The 19,378-nt window shown below is 42.7% G+C and overlaps 1 protein-coding gene across 2 annotated transcripts; it reads left to right on the forward strand.

Annotated features, from left to right (window-relative positions):
• Positions 1 to 2,419: 2,419 nt before the first annotated feature.
• On the forward strand, positions 2,420 to 19,055 carry LOC141741362 (protein mono-ADP-ribosyltransferase PARP12-like). 2 transcript variants are annotated; one of them, XM_074581938.1, is made up of 12 exons: positions 2,420 to 2,831; positions 3,995 to 4,130; positions 5,268 to 5,562; positions 6,562 to 6,660; positions 8,119 to 8,242; positions 9,816 to 10,011; positions 10,621 to 10,741; positions 12,266 to 12,362; positions 13,339 to 13,417; positions 14,731 to 14,861; positions 15,541 to 15,692; positions 16,511 to 19,055. In XM_074581938.1, exons 1-12 carry the CDS (start codon positions 2,530 to 2,532, stop codon positions 16,783 to 16,785), a joined length of 2,007 nt encoding a protein of 668 aa, XP_074438039.1. In that variant the 5' UTR covers positions 2,420 to 2,529; the 3' UTR covers positions 16,786 to 19,055. The 2 variants fall into 2 exon arrangements, with proteins under 2 accessions (XP_074438039.1, XP_074438028.1); XM_074581927.1 differs by having other exon boundaries at positions 2,628 to 2,831; positions 4,053 to 4,130; positions 16,511 to 18,879.
• Positions 19,056 to 19,378: the final 323 nt, after the last annotated feature.

The following is a 19,378-nucleotide window of genomic DNA, read 5'->3' on the forward strand; positions in this document are numbered from 1 at the left end:
TTAGACAAGAAGGCAGAAACTATCCTATCTTCATATAGATAGTGACGGCTTCTGAACTATTACCAGTCAGGAAAGAGATCTAGGGATAATGGGATAATTCTACGAAAACACCAGTGTCCTCTTGTTCATCCTGGGATCAGCGCCATCAGGTCAAAGAAAGAGCAACGCATCAGCAGGGCAGGATGGACAGGAAGGGCTAAAAGTCATTACGCAGCCATTACCACCTGGAGCTCGCTGTCTCCTGCAGACATCATCTCCCACATTCTTGCATATTCTTCATCTGGAAGTCTCTTCAGAACCCACTAACTTATGGAAATGGCAAGGACCAAACATCCAAGCTGGAAGGTATAAATACCATCAGCTTACCTGAAAGGCTTTTGAAGCTGATCCAACAGCAGCTGGACTGCTGAGGCTTTTGTGCTTCCTGGTGTGATACAGGGGACACCCGCATCATGACGAAGGAGGAAGGATGAACACTCTCACTCCAGCTAGGTAACCATTTTGTTCATAGGTGCATGAGTTACAAGTTATGAATTAGAGAACCTGTGAGTTAGAAACTTCATAAATTAATGAAGCAATGAGTTAGTGAATTCACATTTTAGACAAGTGTGTACAAAAGGGGATTGAGCCCTTGTGTGACATGCTTATTTGTCTTCTTACCTAATGAGCTTATGAAGTAAAGTTCAATTTACAGAGTATGCTGTCCTGTAAAATTTGAGATATCTAAATGAACTGTGACACTCCAGCTTCAAAAGTAATCAACAAAATCAAACAGTAGGGATTAGTAGGAAAGCAATGGAAGACAAAACAAAAAACACTGAAAAGCCACTGTGCACATTTCACACACTCACATCTTGCATACCATCTATAGGTCTGCCGCTTTAGGAAAGACTGTCTTAAGGAAGAAAGGAAGACAAAGACAGACCAAAATATAGAATTACTTCCATACAATAAAAGACGAAAATAGACCAAAACTTCTCCATTTGGAAAGGAGACAAGAAAGGGGTATATAATCAGTGGATAGAAAATCAAAAATTGAACCAAGAAAGTGAATAGCATTTTTCCTGTGTTTCAGGAAATCTAATCAGTGGACCCTAGAAGGGAGGGATGAAGGACAGTAAAGCTACAGCCTCTCATGTTGCCTCCTAGGCATCTATCGACAGCCTGTCAGAGGCAGGCTACAGATCTATATGAACCTCTAGCTGACCTAATATAGCTGCTGTTCTGCTCAATGTACTTGTCTAGCTTCTCATTTTGTCACTCCCTTCCTGATCTCACAGGGCAAGCAGGAAATAGGACGAGACAAGGGGAAAGGCGCAACAGAACCTGACTGGCAAAAGAAGGAAGCAGGCAGGACTCTTGTTCAGTGAGAATCACCATCCACTGTAACAGTGCCCATACCTACAGCTGCCAGTCTGACCTAGATAACGCTATTTACATTATTGTTTCACCATCATTTAAAGCATGCCTCTGTGTGAATGTGATGCAGCACCAGGAGTGATGAAATGACCCAAAGAGGAAGGCACTTCAACAACTAAAAAGATGATCCCCCTTCTAAGGAGTTTGTGAGGTCCCAGCGGGTGAGCTCACCGCTTGCCCAGGGTCTGCTGCCATGGCTGCAGCGCAAGAGTGACACTGTGTCACTGTGTCGCAGGTGGTACTACAGGCATTGCAACCAGGGCAGTTACATGTCCAGCAGATGCGTGCCCACGACTGAGCTTTTAATTTAGATATTGAAAGCAAAGGAGTGTGAGAGTGGCCTTCATGATGTATCATTAGAAAACAGACACAGGTCAGAAACCTTAACTGAGAAGTTTTTCTAGTGCCTAACAGCGGTTGAATTCACACACAAGCCTTCTTACTGTCATTGAAGGTGGTGAAGGAGATTTGGCTGTGGCCTCTCTTCTCCCCTGGATGACTTATTCCTTTAGGAGATGTGTGAGTTTGCAGCTGCCACCCTTTTGTGGTCGAATTTGGTTAAAAACATCCACAAAATCAGCAGGAGGCGGGAGGCGACAGGCTCTCACGCAGCACCACTGCATGGGTCTCACCGCCTGCGGTCTGGTTAAACTAAAACCAAACAAACCACACCCCAGGCCACACGGAAGAGATATAAAAGCCTTTTGGGTGACCTTGCGCATCCGGGAGCATCTCAGCAGGCCAGGGGAGCCGCTGGCCTTGTGGGCAGCCAGGGCACCTCGAGTGCCCGGAGCTGGGGCCTCCCTCAGGGCCGTCCCCCCTCAGGCTTGCCCCCTCAGGGCGACCCAGCCCTGGGGCGTGAGGGACAGCCCCACGGGGGCCAGGAACAAGCCACGGCACCGAGACGGCGCAGGAGGGCAGCGCACCCCGCTCCACCCCGCGGCTCCTCCCGGGGGCGGCCCGGCCCCGCCACCCGCCCACTGCCCCCACCCAAGCCCCGCGTCGCCACTTTCGTTTTCGTTTCCTCGTCCTGGCGAGCGGAGCGTCCCGGGGCGGGGCTGTTCGGGACCGTCCCGCTTAGCACAGCTCCGGCCCGGGGAGGCAGCGGCTATGGCGTTGGCCGTCCAAGTTCTGCGGCTGCTGTGCGACAGCGGCGGCTGCCTGGAGCAAGGCGAGCTCCAGCGGCGGCTGCCGGGCCGGCCCACGGCGGAGCAGATGGCGCTGGTGCTGCGGGACGCGCAGCGGTTCACGCTGGTGCGGCGGACCGGCGAGGCGGGGGCGGCGACGGTGGTGGTGGCCACTAGCCCCGTTCGGCTGTGCCAGGAGCACGGCGTGGGCTGCGAGGGGCAATGCGGGCGGCTGCACCTCTGCAAGTACCACCTGAAGGGACTCTGCCGCAACCAGCGGGCCAGGTGAGGGGTGGGGGCCGCCGGCGCTGCCGGCGGGGACCCCCACGGCGGGGACCCCCACAGTGCTGCCCGGGCCGGGGCCCGGCACTGCGAGGGGCCGTTTGCCCGGGGCTCCTGTGCTGCTCCTTGCCCCCCGGGCGCGGTTGCCCTCCGCGGAGCCCCCTTTCCCCTCCGGGCCTCGGCGGCCTCCCCTCCCTCCCCACGGGGGCCGGGGCCTCTCCCGGCCTCGCGGGGGCCGCGAAGCGAAGCCGCCGGTGGGGATGGAGCTGGGGCTGGGCGCTGCTGCGGCCTGTTGCTGTTGGTAGCGTTCCCCGAACGCGTTTAGGTGTTTTGTAGAGAAAAGTCGTGTTACTTTGGCGAGGCGGGGTGCCGTGGTGCCGGGGCCGGGGGTGTGTGTTTGGGGGGCCGCCTGTCCCGGTGCGGGCGGGTGGCGGCTGCGAGCTTGGTCCTGGGGCCGGGGGGCTCGGCCCAGCGCTCGGCGTGACTCCTTCAGAAGAAGGAGGGTTCAGTAAAAGCCTTGCTGCCCTTTTCCGAGTCGGAAAATGCTGCTTTTCCCACCTTATTCCCCTCCCGCTCCGTTTTTTTTTTTGTGTGGGTTGGTTGTTTTTTTTTTTCCCCAAAAGAGAGAGGCACAAGGGGTCGTTTGGCAGACTTTGGGTTGCACCACTTCCTCCCCAGCTCAACACACAGCCGCCGTCGCTTCCTCTCACCGTCACATAGGGACCCCGCGAGAGTGAAAGCTTTGACCCCCAAGCACCCCCCTCCCCCAGCTCACCCCTCCCCCAGCCCCCACAAAAAAATCGTGTTGCTTTCTGCTGGGCAAAGTTGGGGAATGTGTTTATCGATTTGTATGGGAGGGAACGGTACCCTGGTGATTTCGGTGTTGTCGTCGTGGTTGTGAGCTGCCGGTCAAAAACTGCCCATGTTGGCAGACTATGCTAATGCTATAATGACTGTAAATCAGAAATAGCATGGCAATTATCTGCAGAGTAATTATGTAATTTGCTTAGCAAATCACATAATTACTTTATGAAGGAGTGCTACAGAATTTTCTGAAACTAGCTAATTTGGTGTGCTTTTTAAATTGTTTAGTGTAATACCGAAGGGGTAGCAAAATACTGCTAGTCCGTTGCGCTCATTTTGCACTTTGGTTTCGTGACTTGTAGGAAGGAATGCAGGTTTGTTCACAACTTCCACTCAGACCACAATCTCTGTGTTCTAAAGGAATATGGACTTGAGTGTTTAAACAGTGATGAACTTCGCCAGCTTTTACTTCAAAATGACCCTTCCCTCTTACCAGAGGTGAGTAGTACTGTGACACTTCCTTAGCTTTGTGTTTCAGTGAGCATCACAAAGTGGAAGATGCTTGATATTAGATGGAGATGCTAGGTGTCAGTTTAGTTAGCGTAATGCAAATCTAAGCCTTTAAATCTGCATCCTCTGTTCTCACTGGCAGCTAGGCACTCGCACAGACCCTCACTCACTTCCCCCTCCCCTGCCCACAGCAGGACAGGTGAGAGAAAACAAGAAGAACAAAAGTGACAAAACTTGTGGATGGAGATAAAAATAGTTTAGGAAGTGGACGAAAGAAGGGAGAAAACAAGTGTTGCAAAGGAAGTTAGTCACCATCTCCCACAAGCAGACCGATGCCCAGCAAGTCTCTGAGCAAGGGCCACCTTGTAGGAAGGACCCGGCTCCCCTACTCCCCGACTTTTCTTGTTGCTGAGCTTGACATTATATGGCATGGAATATCTCTTTGGACAGTTTGGGCTAGCTGTCCCAGCTGTGTCCTCTCTCAGTTTCTTGACCACCTCCAGCCTACCCAGGGTTGCGGGGGCCCAAGTGGTGAAAAAGAGAAAGCCTTGACACTGTGCAAGCACTGTTCAGCAGTAGCTGAAACACTGGTGTGTTATCAGCAGTGTTTTGGTCTCAAATCCAAAACGTAGCATGGTTTGTTCTGATATGAAGAAAGTTAACTCCATCCTAGCCAGATCCAATACCTCTTACCATCAAATTCAGGACAAAAAAGTTCACTATTCCAAAACTGGAAAACAAAACAGATTGGGTAGTGACACAGTAAAATCCACTATCCTATATTTACGTGACAGAACAAAATCCCATCTGCTTGAAAATGTCTGTCATGGACGTTTCAGCAGACAACAACCTGCTGACAATGAAAATGTCAATGCTGACATTTTCATTGTCAGCAGGTTGTTGTCTGCCAAAACATCTTTCTAGACTTTAGCAAGGTAAAGGAAAAACTATCAAGTAATCATTTGGAAAACAAGAGGAAAGAAGAAACTTGTATAAGTCTTAAATGCAAATGTAAATATGTAGCTGTAAAAATTAAAAAATCATAATTTCAAACAGTCTGTATGAGCACATTATACTTTAATTTTTAAATTGTTTGTTTGTTGTTTTTTTTTTCCTCTACCCAAGGTGTGCTTGCATTATAACAAAGGTGATGGACCTTCTGGATCTTGTACCTATAAGAAGATCTGCACCAAACTGCATGTTTGCCAGTACTTTTTGCAGGGACAGTGCAGATTTGGCAGCAGCTGCAAGCGATCCCATGACTTATTTAAATCAGAATGTTATGAGAAACTGGAGAGACAGGGAATGAGCTCAAACATTATTGAGAAACTACCCTCCATTTATAGGAATATGTATGACATAAAAAATGGCAACAGGAACACGTGTGACGTAGAAGATGCCAAGTCTTCTCCATGCAAAGGTAAATGATACCATCTTTTGAAAATACCAGAAGAAGGGTTAGTATAGTGAATATAACGTTCTCACAGATGTCACTAGGAAATAGAAAACTGAATTCACATTTTGACGTGTCTTTTAGGAGGGACCTTGCACCTATCCCTTTGACAGAGATTTGTGTCTTGACAAGTGAAGTAGATTTCAAGACATTAATGGTTCCTGAGAAGTAAAGTGCTTGGCGTTTATAAAAATCTTAAATTTGGAGTTAGAAACGCATAACAGGAACTGGAAATATGGAGCTCTATAATTTTTTTCTTGTTAAAAAAACACAAACAAGTGTCAAGAACTATTTAAGAAAAGGGGTGGCATTTACTTGTGTGATTATAAACTACTTTATCCTTTTTTTTCTTTAATGTAGTGATTGTCTAGCAGAAGAATTCACAGGTAGCAGTATCCTAGATACTTCTCAGAGGTGTAATATTTTGTTTGTTCTTTTCTTTTGAAGTTCCCTAAAATTGTAAGTTAAGTATAGTTTAGCAGGGAAGAAAAGGATAGCAGAATGGAAAATCCAAGTGTGTGTGTGTGTTCATCTCTGCTGTTCTCCCTGCGTTTCCTTCTTCCCTTCTTTGTTTCTTTAGGTGTACATTAATTTACAGAAGTATCAGATTTTGAGACTTCAGATTTTATAGCTGCCAATGCGAACAGCTATGTGGAATGCATGGTTAACTCAAGTCCATCTAGAAATGTAAAGGCATTGGATTCTATTCTTTCTTTGCGGTGATAGCTAAAAACTGCATCTGAGGAATTTTGCAGTTACAGGAAAGTCAAATTCAGAAAGGATGGATAAAGGGACAAGACTTTTGAGTATACAAGGTTGCCAAAGACTTCAGTGTCTTTCTGGAGCTGAATGCAGTTACATAGTTATAAACACTGCTTTTTTGGCATCTTCTCTACCAATAGGTGTACTTTTGAGAGGGCTTGTTGAAACAAGAGTTTTAATAAGGCTTATAATTCCCTCCTGTAGAGAGAAAACACAGTTCTAGCCGAGAGTCCTCAACTACAGATGGTGATGGATTGGAACAGATCTGTTTATATCACCTGTACCGAAGTTGTGGCTTTAAAGGTAGGTTGTGACTGTAGCAAGTCTAGTCTGTTTTCCTTTTCTCATAAAGAGGAAGTGATAGACATCTTTCACAGAAAGGGAAACTTCAGAGCTTACGCTTATCTTTAGTTAAATCTCATTGTACTCTTGAGTGCTAGTAGGAAACTGACCAACCTCGTATACCAAACAAAGGAGCTGTTTTGTTTTACTCTGAAATGTATCGTATCAGCCTGTGTTGGAGATTGGCTACTCCACCTGTGTGCACCTTAGGGATTGTTGCTGAATGATAGGAGTCCTATTTCCAAATAGCTACAGAAGATACTCTGAATTCTACATTCTTCCTTGTTTCTTCTCTTCCGTCTGTCTCCCTTTCAAAATGTTCCAACTTGTCCAGGAAAAAGGCTGCTGTGCCAGCTTGCTTCTTGATCTTTTGTCATCCTTTTCCTTCTTGATGTTCTTGACCTGTAGTAGCTCCCTGATGTATTGCCCACCTTCTCATATGAACTGTGTGGTTTGGTCTCCTTGACTTTCCTTGTAGTTAAGTTGCCTGTTGTGCTACTATGAAAGCTAGCCTTGAGTTTATGTGTACTGGTGATGTGATCTTCGCTCCTATTGAGCAGTGACTGCATACTGTCTCTTTGAATGACTTCTGAGTAACAATTGTGATACCTGGGCCACTGCTACCACTCTTTTTCCTGGTGAGGCCTGGATCCTTAGAGACTTCTTGAAGTCTCTAAATGAGCTACCTCCTATCCTAAAACTAAGCACTGGTGGTTTTTTGTTTGGTGTTTTTTTGTGTTGGTTTTTTTTATTTGTGGGTTTTTTGGGGGTTTGTTTGTGGGACTTTTGGGGTTTTTTTTGTGTTTTTTTTGTTTTGGTGGGGTCTTTTGTGTGTTTTGCAGTTGTTGATTTGGTGTGTTTTGCAGTTGTTGATTTGGTGTGTTTTGCAGTTGTTGATTTGGTGTGTTTTGCAGTTGTTGATTTGGTGTGTTTTGCAGTTGTTGATTTGGTGTGTTTTGCAGTTGTTGATTTGGTGTGTTTTGCAGTTGTTGATTTCCTGAGTTATACCACTTTGGGACTGAGTGGTTAAGCATAGATATTTGAGTCTACACTGTTATTCTATATATAAAATAATAGCTTTGTGTAAGTTTGTGATCTTGATTAATTGTAAATTTTTGTCTCTGAAACTGAGAAGACAAAACAGTTCTTCACCGTTAAGCTCCTGCTATCAATTTTGACGTACAAAGAGCAGCTAGTAGGTACAGGAACTGAACATCTGCCTAAGCTCAAAAATTAAGTTTTGCTTGCTCACACTGAAAAATTCTGAACTATCGCATGTAACGATTCTGTAGGTGACCACTTTCTATAGCTACGCATTTGATACTTTCACCAGCTAGGTGTGCAGCCCTGAGATGTTGGAGATTTTATCATAGCCTCTAAAAATAATGCATCTCTTTTTTTATTTTCAAATTTTTATAGACAAGTGTATCAGAACTCATTTTCACTTGCCATATAGATGGCAGATCTCTGATGGTAATACCTGGAAGGACTTCAAGAATATGGAAGAAATAGAAAAAGCATATTGTGATCCCCATAACACCAGGTATAAACTCTTAAAAAATTTAATAATGTTTGGACTTTGCTATATTGGACCAGCCTCTTAGTGGCTGTAAATTGCTATGGTTCTATTGCAGTCATTACATAAGTAGCTTCATTCGGTATTCTTCTACTGACCTCACTTTGCTGATCTGCTGTTGCTGGAGATCTGATCCCGTGTGACTGACTTGCGCCTGGAGTCTGTCTGTGGCCCTCTGGGTTACTGTACTGGGTTTGGCTGGAACGGAGTTAACTTTCTTCATAGCAGCGCGCATAGTACTTTGTTCTGGATTTGTGACTAAAAGTGCAGATAATGCACCGATGTTCTAAATGTTGCTTGCCCAAATGTCAGGGCTTCTTCTCTTTCCCTTTCTCTGCTCCTCCCCAGTGGGTAGGCTAAGGATGGGCAAGGGGCTGGGAGAGGATCAGCCGGGACACCTGACCTGAACTGACCAAAGGGATCTCCCATATCATATAACACCATGCTCGGCAATAAAACCTGGAGCAGAGGAAGAAGAGGGTTGGGTTTTTGGTTTCCAAGGTGGCTGGTGGTGAGCAATTTGTTTTGCTTTATTTTTTTGTTTGTTTGTTTGTTTACACTCCCCCTGCCCCTTCTTCAGCTATTGAACTGCCTTTATATTGACCCATAACTTTTCTAGCTTTTGCCCTTATTTTCTGCCCTCTGTTGTACAGGGGAGGGGAAGGGGAGTGAGTGAGCATCTGTGTGGATGCTTGGTTGCTGGCCAGGGTCATTCCACCACAATTATTTTATGTGATTGACCTGTACGCTCTTAGTATTCTTGGTTGTGAAAAAATGTATAAACACTTCCTACTGCTGCTACCATAGGAAGTCTTAATCCTCACAAAGAATGGCTGGAAAACTTCAGAGAATGGTGTTTTTATCACAAATACTTGTGGGAATCTGTCTTTGGTTAGAGCTTGTCAATACGCAGCTTGTCAATATGCAGCTCCTACCCCGTGGTCAGAAGTAATGTTCTCTTTCACCTTTTGAGATGGAGGATGGAAAGGTAGCATGAGATTTGCCCCTCTCACCGCTTTCCCCTCCCCCCAGTCTATATTGTGGAACTACTAGGAGAGAGAAATACTCTTGGGTGCAGAGGACCATTAAGAATATGGAAATACCTGTAAGAGTTTGGAACTGGTTATGTAGGATGAAGAGGCTATTGGAAGAGGCTCATACCAGTGTGCCGTGTCCTGTAGTGGAAAAGTTACCTAGCCTTCCTATGTTACATCAGAGGCTCTTTCAAGCTGCCCTTAAGTTATGTGTTCTGTTTAGAATATAGTTGGTTAGCAAGAAGAAGGCAGTGTACACTTTCCACTGTTTCTGTTCATCTTATGTAACTCACTAATTTATGAGTTGATAACAGTTACTGAGACGTAATACTGTAATGCAGAATATGTAAAACAAAACAGAATTGGGATTGTTGTGGAAACTGCAGGTTTGTGTTCTGCTTTTGAGTGATGTTGACTTAATTTGCAGATTTGTGGTGGACTTCTGAACCTATGTATAAAGCTTCCCAAACAGTTCTGCTATTCTTTTTTTCTCCCTTTTTTTACAGATTTAATAATGGTGTTACTGAAAGCGGCTCTGTGTTGTCACGTATCTGTTTTGTGAATATGTGCTGTGGGTTTGCAAAGGTTAGACGTCTTTCTACACCCTCCTCTGTGACCAAACCCTCTCACTTCATTCTTACAACAGAATGGATCTGGTACTGGAAAGATGAATACAGCCGGTGGAAGGAGTATGGAAAAAAAGTAAGTGTGGAGAAATGGGGAGACTCTCAACTCTATTAAAAGCGCAGAACTACTGAAAAGTACACAGTGTTTATATTCTCCCCTCTTTTGTCACCCTCCACACTGTCCCATTCCTCCCTCTCACTCATACTGTACAGATGGACTTTAGAGGCCTAATGGGATCTTTTCTCTGAGAATTTGACTGGTTCATGTAGGAAAGTGCTCACTGGTGAGTCACAAAAATTATCAACAGATAATTCTTCAGTGAGTCATGTCAGATAGGATCACATTAACACATTCTTTTCACTGCTCCTGACTAAAACTTTCTTTTCTGAGGTTCCCATAGTACTTTGTGTGTCTTTGCTAAGGTCTGGTTGGTGAATGTGCAGACTCAGTAGTAGTGTTCATCGCATGCACTTTGCAATGTAAATTTAGGCTTCATAGCACTGCTTGGTTTGTTTTAGGGGCAGTTTCAATTGCTTAATACATAGCTTTTGCCTGATAGACACTATCATGCACAAAGGTTGAGACCGCAGCCACCATACTGTATGACAGTTGTGGGTTTTCAAACTTGCTTGTGTATAACAGACCAGGAGAATAACTTTTTTTGATCTGGTTTTGACCTGACAGGATGATGATCATGCAGCTGCCACCATCTCCAGTGAAGACCTGGAGAAAGTTTATATAGCCGAAAGTTCTCCAAAGCTGAACTTCAAAGCTGGAAGACATGAATATGAAGTTGATTTTGGAGGTATGTTCCATTTGCTTTGCGGGTATTTTTGTTTTGTTTCTCTCCCTTTCCCTCCCTCCCTTCCTCCCAGGTCTTTTGTGATTTTAAACTACATTAGTACAGGAGATAGGAGAGAGGAATTTGAACTTTGAAGTGCAATGCTTACAGAGTCAGAGCTTCTATCAAAGTTCTCAGGATAAGAGCTGTTCACATAAGCAAAGTGGCATTCCTATTCCTCCAAACCTTTTATTTTTGAGAAGTTCTTATGCTAGGTTTCAAAATGTATGTCAGCAAGTCAAAGTGTGACATTGTCATTGATGCTGGCACCAACACAAATGGTGAGAAGCTTCTGGAAGACTTGGCAAGGCAGCTTCCAGTCTGTGTTAATCACTGGCTTGCAGAAAAATGAATACTTGGGCAAGGTGTGGGGTCCAGACAGTCCTTAGCATTGCAATATTTATGTAGCTGTTTTCTTTTCGTAGCTCTGCCTGTCTGGAAAGGCTGAGGAAATAGCTTGACTTTGTCAAAGTAGGAAGATGTTCCAAGAGTTCAGGAAATTTAAGACACTTGTGATGGCACTCTCCTCTCTGAGCTGTTGCCTTTCCAGGTATCCTCTTCCAAAATCATGGGGAACAGTGGTGGTGGGAATCAACCTGCCTAGACCGTCATTTTGGTATAGTTGCCTTTGATCCAACTCTCCATTACGGTCTTATGTGATACATTGTTTGTGATTTAATTGAAAGCAATTCTGTAGTCTTCTCTATAGGCTGGGGAAACTTGTCTGGCTTAAAAGAGGAAATTGCATAGTAGATCAATCCCTTTTCTAAGGTTTGGGCTTTTTTAGTAACTTAGGCAAACACGTGCAATGCAGACGTCTTCCAAAACTTAGTTTCTAGGCTTGGTGGTACCAAGAGGCTTTTTCTTTGTTTGTTTTCTTCCTGTGCATCTCCCTCTGAAGATCAGGCCTCATTCTGCTGGCTGCTGTTGACTCTTAGTTGCCAGTATGATATGGCAGTAGCTACAGAGTTTCCAACATCCAGACAGAATGACTCTAAAATACAGTTTGCTGTGACTTGTTTCTGTTGGTGGTCAATAAAAATGAGTGGCCTGTGGTAGCTGTTAGGTTGCATTTATAGGGTTTGAAATCTACAAAGAAATGTAGGAAGACAGTATCGTGATTGCAAATTGAGAAGCAAGAGATGCAATCCATAGAGCAAAAGTAGATACTTATTTTACAATGATCCTTTTTGGTTAAGTGTGGTTGATGGAACAATGAAGGGAAAATAGCTACCAATGTCTTATCATTCCTTCTAAAGTTAAGAGCAAAACTGAAACTGAAATCCTGCTCAGTGATTTACACAAATAGACCGTGGGTTCCACATCCTGCTCTGACTTCCCTCTGTGTAGCAAGAAAAAAGCCCTGTGACTTTTTGTCGACATTTTTGACAAAACAACTTAGTGGCAAGTTTTGCTGCAGTCTGAAGGCTTTGTGAAACATCTTTCTGATTGTTCGGGTTTTTGTTGTGTGTTGTCTTTTTTTCCCAGCCATGATTCAGAAAAACCTTCACTACACAACAGAGAGAGAGATTTGCAGAAGACCTAAATTTGTCTCACAGGCAGAAGTAGAAATGACAAGAGCAAGGTAAACTGCAACTGCTCATTCTGAGGTGATGGATCTAGTGCACTGTGAATGCAGTAACTTCCAAGGGTGTTAATAAGGTGAAGGGGTAGCTTTTAAGGCAATTGTAAAAGAAATTCAGAGGGGAAGGGACATACCTTTCCTACAACAGTGTCTAGCCAGGATAGTATTGCAGCCTGGCCAACAGTTTTCAAGCAGCTCAAGAGCCTTGGGGGATGAAGGAAGTTTGGGCTTGGCCACAGAAAGTGTGGAAGCATAGAAAATAATTCAACTTGTAGCAATGTAGCAGGGAGCTGCTGATTATTAGAGGCAGCTATCTTATTAGAGGAGCTTATACAGTTGTAAGCAATAATGTTTATGAGCACTAGCCCTTTCTGACATCTGAGATCAGTAATTTTCAAAGCTAAGTAGAAGTTTAGAAACAATTCTTTTGAGAACAATCTGATAATCTGAGAGGAAAGTAGTACTTGTTACAGGTGGAGGAAAAGGTGGGATTCTGCAAAGGGAGACGTTTTAAATAATTGCATGTAACAGCCAACTTTTTTTATGCATTCCTTTGCAGCACACAGTGCTTGCTTAAGCAACACAGAATAGAACAGTTAAACACTAAATAAAATCGGGATGGAAGTAGAGGGGAGGGCTGTATCTATCCTGTTTCTGTCATACAGTTATGATACTGGATGAATTTTTATTTATCTACCCCAGTGTAGCAGAGCTTTTATGTATACATTCAACTCTCTGCAACTAAGAGAACTACTTTCACGTTTAGTTCAGTGTATATCTAACTTTGTTTTTTCTCATTTGGCGTTCTGCTTCCTGCCATAAGTATTGACATGATGATTTGGAATAAGTATTTTCATGTTGTTCAGTTGCCTATATTCTCCCTAAACTTGGCAAAAATGGTTAGTATCATATGGATGTAAAATGTAGGGATTTGTTTTGTCTTAATTACCTATTTGTAATGTCTTGTAATGTACAGGGGCTTTAAACATACAGAAGAGTTTAGGGGCATTCCAGCTCACTGGGACAAATCTGCCCTGCCTGAACTGGGATTCAAGGTTTGGAGCTTTTTGTTTTATTTTTTCTCTCCATCAGTTTTGTCGTATACAGGTTTGTTACTTCACCAGTTCAGTTTTTCTTATGCCTTTGTAGATGCCTGTTTCTTTTGTAACAATGCAGAGGTGTTGGTAAATTTGAGCCTGCTATCACACTGGGCAGACCTAGAGGTGAAACTACATCCAAATTTAAACTAACAAATGGCGGCAGTATAACCATGGCAACATTGGCTTTCACTGCTACTATTTATCCCTTTCCTTGGCAAATTTGCCTGAAGCTTGTGCTGTATTAGCAAGACTGATGCCCAAGATACATAGCTTTGAAGTCCAACATGTGCTGAAGCATCAGAGAGAAATCTGATGCCTCTAAACTTCAGGGTAGCCGTTCCCTGAGTTGTATACAAGTAGACTGTTGTATATCTATGGAGCAATGCTGAAATCAGTGGGGTTCAGGCTGGGATCATTTATTAAAATACACCATAACTCCAATGAAGTGAACTTGTTTACCTTTGTAACACACCCAGTTAATATCTGCATTGTTTACCTTTGCTGACTTCCTACATGCCTCCACCACCACCTCTGTCAACTCTAGTAACTATGCCTGCAGAAAAGATCTTCTTATATGAAGCTTCAAAATTACGAACTTGCAAAATTCAAATCCTCAAGAAATCGTCAATAAAAAGTAGGAAAGGCTAACATTGACATTCTTGATGTTCCGAGGGAAAACATGCAAGTAGAAAACTTTGCTTGCTTTCATATCATGTAATGAACTGATTTTTGGCAGTGTGTCCCTACTCTTCCCTAAAATGGTTGATCAAATAAAGCCTTTTCAATTTATTTAAAAACATAACAGCGCAGTTTGTGTTGACTGGCTGCAGGGAGTATAAACTATGAAGATTTAAAAAGCATGGGTGTGGAGGTACTCTTTGATTTGCTGCAAAATAAATTCTCCATTCTTTTTTTATTTATGTGCTCACTTCTATGTATTTAGGTACTGTTTGACATATGCATGCAAATGTATCTTGGCCCAAATATTAAAAGGGGCTAGGTGGCTGCACAAAAGCTTGCAGCTCCTTTAATGTCTTGTGAGAGTGCAACCTATGTGTCTTAAATCGCAGGAGTTAATGTTCCCTGCATTAAGAGCTTACTTTTACAGGGTGGGGATCTCTAATCTGCCTTTTTTCCAAGAGTATTTTTGCTGCTCGTGCCTCTGCTTCACAGAAAATACTGTAAAGGTCTGAGTGGTGCACTAGGTAGGGTGGCTTTGTTATCGTTTAGTAAAAGATGAGAGTAGCTTTTTAATCTTTTCCTTACAGCTGGTTGAGCTTGACAGTTCTTCTGAAGAATACAAGAAAGTCAAGGGGGACTTTCAACGCACAATGCCCAAAAAAGTTATTAAAAGGATTTGTAGAGTTCAGAACCCATCTCTCTGGGAACTGTATCAATGGTATGTGTAAAATACTGCTCTGGTATGTGTGCATAAAGTTTGTTGTTTCTGCAGTTAGCTGTATGCTAAAGACAGACAAGCGCATTCCTGAAATGCATTTAAGAATCAACTTCCACTCCCCCGCTGAAATACCTATCCAGGATCAACACGTAGATAAAAGAGGTACCAACAAAACCAAAACTCAGTCAAGACAAAGAGCTTCGAATAGTGAGATGAGCTCTGTGGGAGGAATCCTTGCGCCTGAGTAAGTGGGTCTGACTTCTGCCAGGCCTGTATCCAGAACAGCTGCCTTCCACTAAAGCCTTGAAGCCAGTAATGAGTGTTATCTGGCACAAATACTAGTCTGTAGCTGGTCAAAACTGAAACACCCTTCAAAATTAAATGCAAAACTCACCGAGGGAAAGCCTTAACCTGAACTCCTGTGTTTAGAAAAAATATAAATGTTAAGATTCCTCCCCGTCTCCCAACAGGCAGTGAATGGAACAGAATGTTTTTATTATTAAATATCTGGAGGCATTTTTGTATAAAGAAAGCATGTTTGTACACACCTATATAGCAAGATACCCTGCAAGATACATTTTCAGAATGTACTCCTTGTGTAAAATTGTCTCTGAGTATGGCTGGAACCTGTCTGGGTATAGCCACCGTGGAGCTGCAAAGATACTGCTTCTCATTGCAGGCAGAAGGAACAAATGCAGAAGACAAATGGTGGAAAGGCCGTGGATGAGCGATTTTTATTTCATGGGACAAGTAAAAAATACATTCATGCCATCTGTCAGCAAAACTTTGACTGGAGGATCTGTGGCCTTCATGGGACAGTCTACGGCAAAGGTTTGTCTCTTTCATTAATGCTAGACTTGCTAAAAAATTCTCTTTACTGCAGAGGTGTAACATTAGAAAGAGGGTATTCAGCCAATCTAGGGCTTATCTCTGTGATCATGTGGACAACATAAGTGACTTTGGCAAAGATCACTTGGAGCTAAGGCATACTGAAAGGCCATGGCCTCTATGCTCCACTCTGTCCTTGCAAGAAAAGACAAGCTTAGGAGAGGCCAGTTCTAGGGCTGCTTTTTCCTAGAGTTGAGCCTTATTTCTGTTCCAGTTTCTCCAAGCTCCTACAAGAAGGCAGTGTGGCATTATTTGTGGTTTTGTTTTTTTTTCCAGGAACGTAAATGCTATCCTGGTTACAGACTTTTTGCCTTGTTAGCAAATTATATGCCTTTACATAGTTCTGCGTACAGGAAAGGATCAACATACCAGGTGGAATTAGCCAAGAGACAGGCTCACTGACTGACTACCCACCCATCTGATTGAATACTTTGTAACTCTCAGAAATGTTCTAATGAATTTTAGTAGCCTTTGTCAGGAAAGGAAGTGGGGTGAGATTGGGGAAGGTGGACGTCTAGGATCAGGAAGAAATCTTTTTGAGGAGTATGATAACATTTAAAACATTACTTGTGTGGCTTTTAAATACGTGTGCTGTGAAAAATGAAAGCGTGGTCATTTTCACTAAGAAGGACATACAGGATAAGTGAAGTCTTTGGAAAGGCTGTTAATGAACTAGATTTTATGAGTTTGCTCACACTGTATCACTCCCTTCCATGCAATTTTGGTGTCTTATCAACTCTGTTTTGGTGTCTCTTCTGCAGGAAGCTATTTTGCAAGGGATGCATCTTATTCTGACAACTACTGCACGGAAGACTTACACACCAAAACCATGTTTCTGGCACGGGTGCTGGTGGGAGAGTTCACTCCTGGTACTTCTTCTTATATTCGGCCTCCCTTGAAGGACAACCAAAACTTTTATGACAGTTGTGTGAATTGCTCTTCAAACCCTTCTATCTTTGTCATCTTTGAGAAGCAGCAGATTTACCCAGAATATCTCATAGAATACACTGACCAGGCATTCGCAAAAATGCTATAGCAGCAAAACCTCTTATCATTATGTTTAGCTGGTATAAACATTTTTTTTTAGTGTTGGCTTAAGGGGAGAACAAGTGATTTTTAGAAGCTGTGTAATTAGTAGGTGAGTGTTCAGAAACATGCTCTGGCCTTCCTGCGCAATAGAAAACAAGGGGTAAAAAGACACACAGGATGTCTTAGAACTCTTAAAATCCTAATGTCTGTCTGCTGTTCTTTAGCAGATATCATGTTTCCCTGCATTACTAGTGACTTTTATTTGTTGAATTCACTGATGGTTGTAACATGAGCACAGGTTATGACTGCCAAGTTTAGACAATATTTAGTTATAATTGTTTCAGGATAGATCTTTACATGTTCTTGTTGGTCAGAGGTTGTCTCCTTCTACCTGTTTATCTTTTTAACTCAAAATTTGATAAAACCCACTTTTTTTTAATAATCTGTTTCCTGTAACAGTAGACATCCAAGTGTTTGCAAATGAGACTGTACAGTCCTTGTCTCTATGCTCTACTCATCGCATAAATTCTTAGCAGCACTGTTTTTTTGGTCCCTACTTAATCTTCACCAACAAAGCCTCAAAAATTAAACTTACTTGTTGAAAAGGAACAGAGACTTATTTATATTTGTTAATTTTCTCATTTAAAACAAGTATCAAAAACATGAAGCATAGCAGGGGTTTCTTGGTGTGCCCTACTCAGTTGACTTACTCTATTAAATAAATGATGTGTTTTAGGTCTGTGATAACACAAGTTTTTCATGACTTTCACTGTGCCTACAAATGAGAGCGTGCTGGCAGGTGCCAGGGGGAAGACAAGCAGGCAACTCACCCTGTCATTTAAGAATATAATACTTAGGAGTGAAATACACTGCTTTCACTGCTTGATTAGCAGTACTCGGTTTCTGTGGAGCAACTTTATGTTTCTCTGAGTGAGTGTCTCTCGTTAGGTGCATTGCCCTTTTGGTTGCAGGAGATACACTGGTTACCTGTGTAATCAAGGTGTCTTTGGACTTTCTTGCAGGAAAAACGTGCTTACCTGGGCGCGGTCTTCAGCCACAGAGCTGAAACCTTTAAAAATCTGAAGACTAAGTTGAATATTTAATCGTTCCCAGCAAAAGATGTTACTAGTGTTGAGCTGTCAGCATACATGCATGCAGATAATAAAAAAATTTGAACTGTCAAGCATTTCTTATGATTAAAGTTGCTGATGCATAGACAGATACTTTACCACAGCTTTAATGCTCTTAAATGACTATGTTAGCTACAGAGTACGCAAAAGCCTTAAGATATACTTTGTATAGGACAAAAAAAAAGCTCATCTCTACTTGTATTGTAGAAGCACTTCTTTTTAATTCATCTGGATGAGGATTGACAGGTGTACACTGGGTAACTATTACTTCATCACTGTGAAGCAGGAGCTTAGCCATGATTAGCTGGAGTAAGGTTGTGCAGAACTCTGTTTTATATGTAAAATTGGCAGCGTGCTATCTAAAGGAAAATACTCCTATTCGTGTTTAAACCCAGTAAAACATGGAATGTGGAAAAGTGAGTTGACTGTATTCTTTCTTTTGGAAGATTTTTAATAGAACATACATGATAAATCTCACGTAAGCAAATCTTACATTCATTGAGGACGATAACATTATGTATGAAAGCTTTTATATCTGTGCAGATTTTTCTGGCAAAACAAAAAACGTGTTCATCTACACGTTCATGGCAAATGAGAATAATGCTACTATGCTTTTCTTCCTCTGAACATAACCAGCATTTCAGCTAAAAACTGGAATAGCTAAAGTCATGTTAATCTTTTGCCAGAAAATTGAAACAAACATTTTTTTTTAATGCAAAGAGTTGGGATATTTTTTAATAACATTTTTGATGGCTAGTAATATTTTTGAAACCTCTAACTTCATTCTTGGAGGGGATGCGTAAGGGTGTGTGTATGTGTGTAAGTAATAACTGGAGTAAAATGGCTGGTTGTGATACTTTGTCATCTGTTGTTTCGCCATTAACACACAGAAAAGTTACCATGTTTTTCACTTTTGAAACTGTACTGGTAACTTTCTTGTGTGTGGTAAATAAAGAGGTATTCAAACCACTAAATTCCTTGTAATGGTTTTCTCTCTCTCAATACTAAAAGCACCATGTTTCTGAGTTCTTGGAGACTGTCTTAAAGATGCTGCTGTTTATTAATGGAGTCCCTGTACAGCTGCTTGGCTTGCATTTGGAAATGAACACATTAAAGAGTTGTTTGCATTAAATCTAAACTTTAGACGAAAATTGATATTGAACCTCTTTTCTGAGTCAGGAGGATATCTCCTGGCTGCTTAAGACAAGAAGCTAATCAGGAACAGTGTAGTAATCTCTCCCTCACTCCTACACCACATGAGAAGAAAGATAAGCTGTGAAGGTTGTTTCCGTTTTTGGTAACAGATCCATCCTGGCAAGACAGACGGCAAGCCAGCAGAAGCCAAGCAACTTTGCTTCACCAGCAGTGGAGCTTGGTTGTTTATGAGCCCCTGACACTCCCACCACCCCCACCCACTGGGCTGCGTAGGGGTCTGGCAGCCAGCCAAGGTCAACCCACCACACCATTTAA

The sequence above is a fragment of the Larus michahellis genome, chromosome 1, assembly GCF_964199755.1.
Source record: "Larus michahellis chromosome 1, bLarMic1.1, whole genome shotgun sequence".
Classification (NCBI taxonomy): Eukaryota; Metazoa; Chordata; class Aves; order Charadriiformes; family Laridae; genus Larus; species Larus michahellis.

Coding starts and splice junctions, on each gene's coding strand:
- LOC141741362 (XM_074581938.1), top strand. CDS start 2,530: ATGGCGTTGGCCGTCCAAGTTCTGCGGCTGCTGTGCGACAGCGGCGGC. Junction 13,418..14,730: donor TGCCTGAACTGGGATTCAAG/GTTTGGAGCTTT, acceptor TTTTCCTTACAG/CTGGTTGAGCTTGACAGTTC. Junction 14,862..15,540: donor CTCTGGGAACTGTATCAATG/GTATGTGTAAAA, acceptor TTCTCATTGCAG/GCAGAAGGAACAAATGCAGA.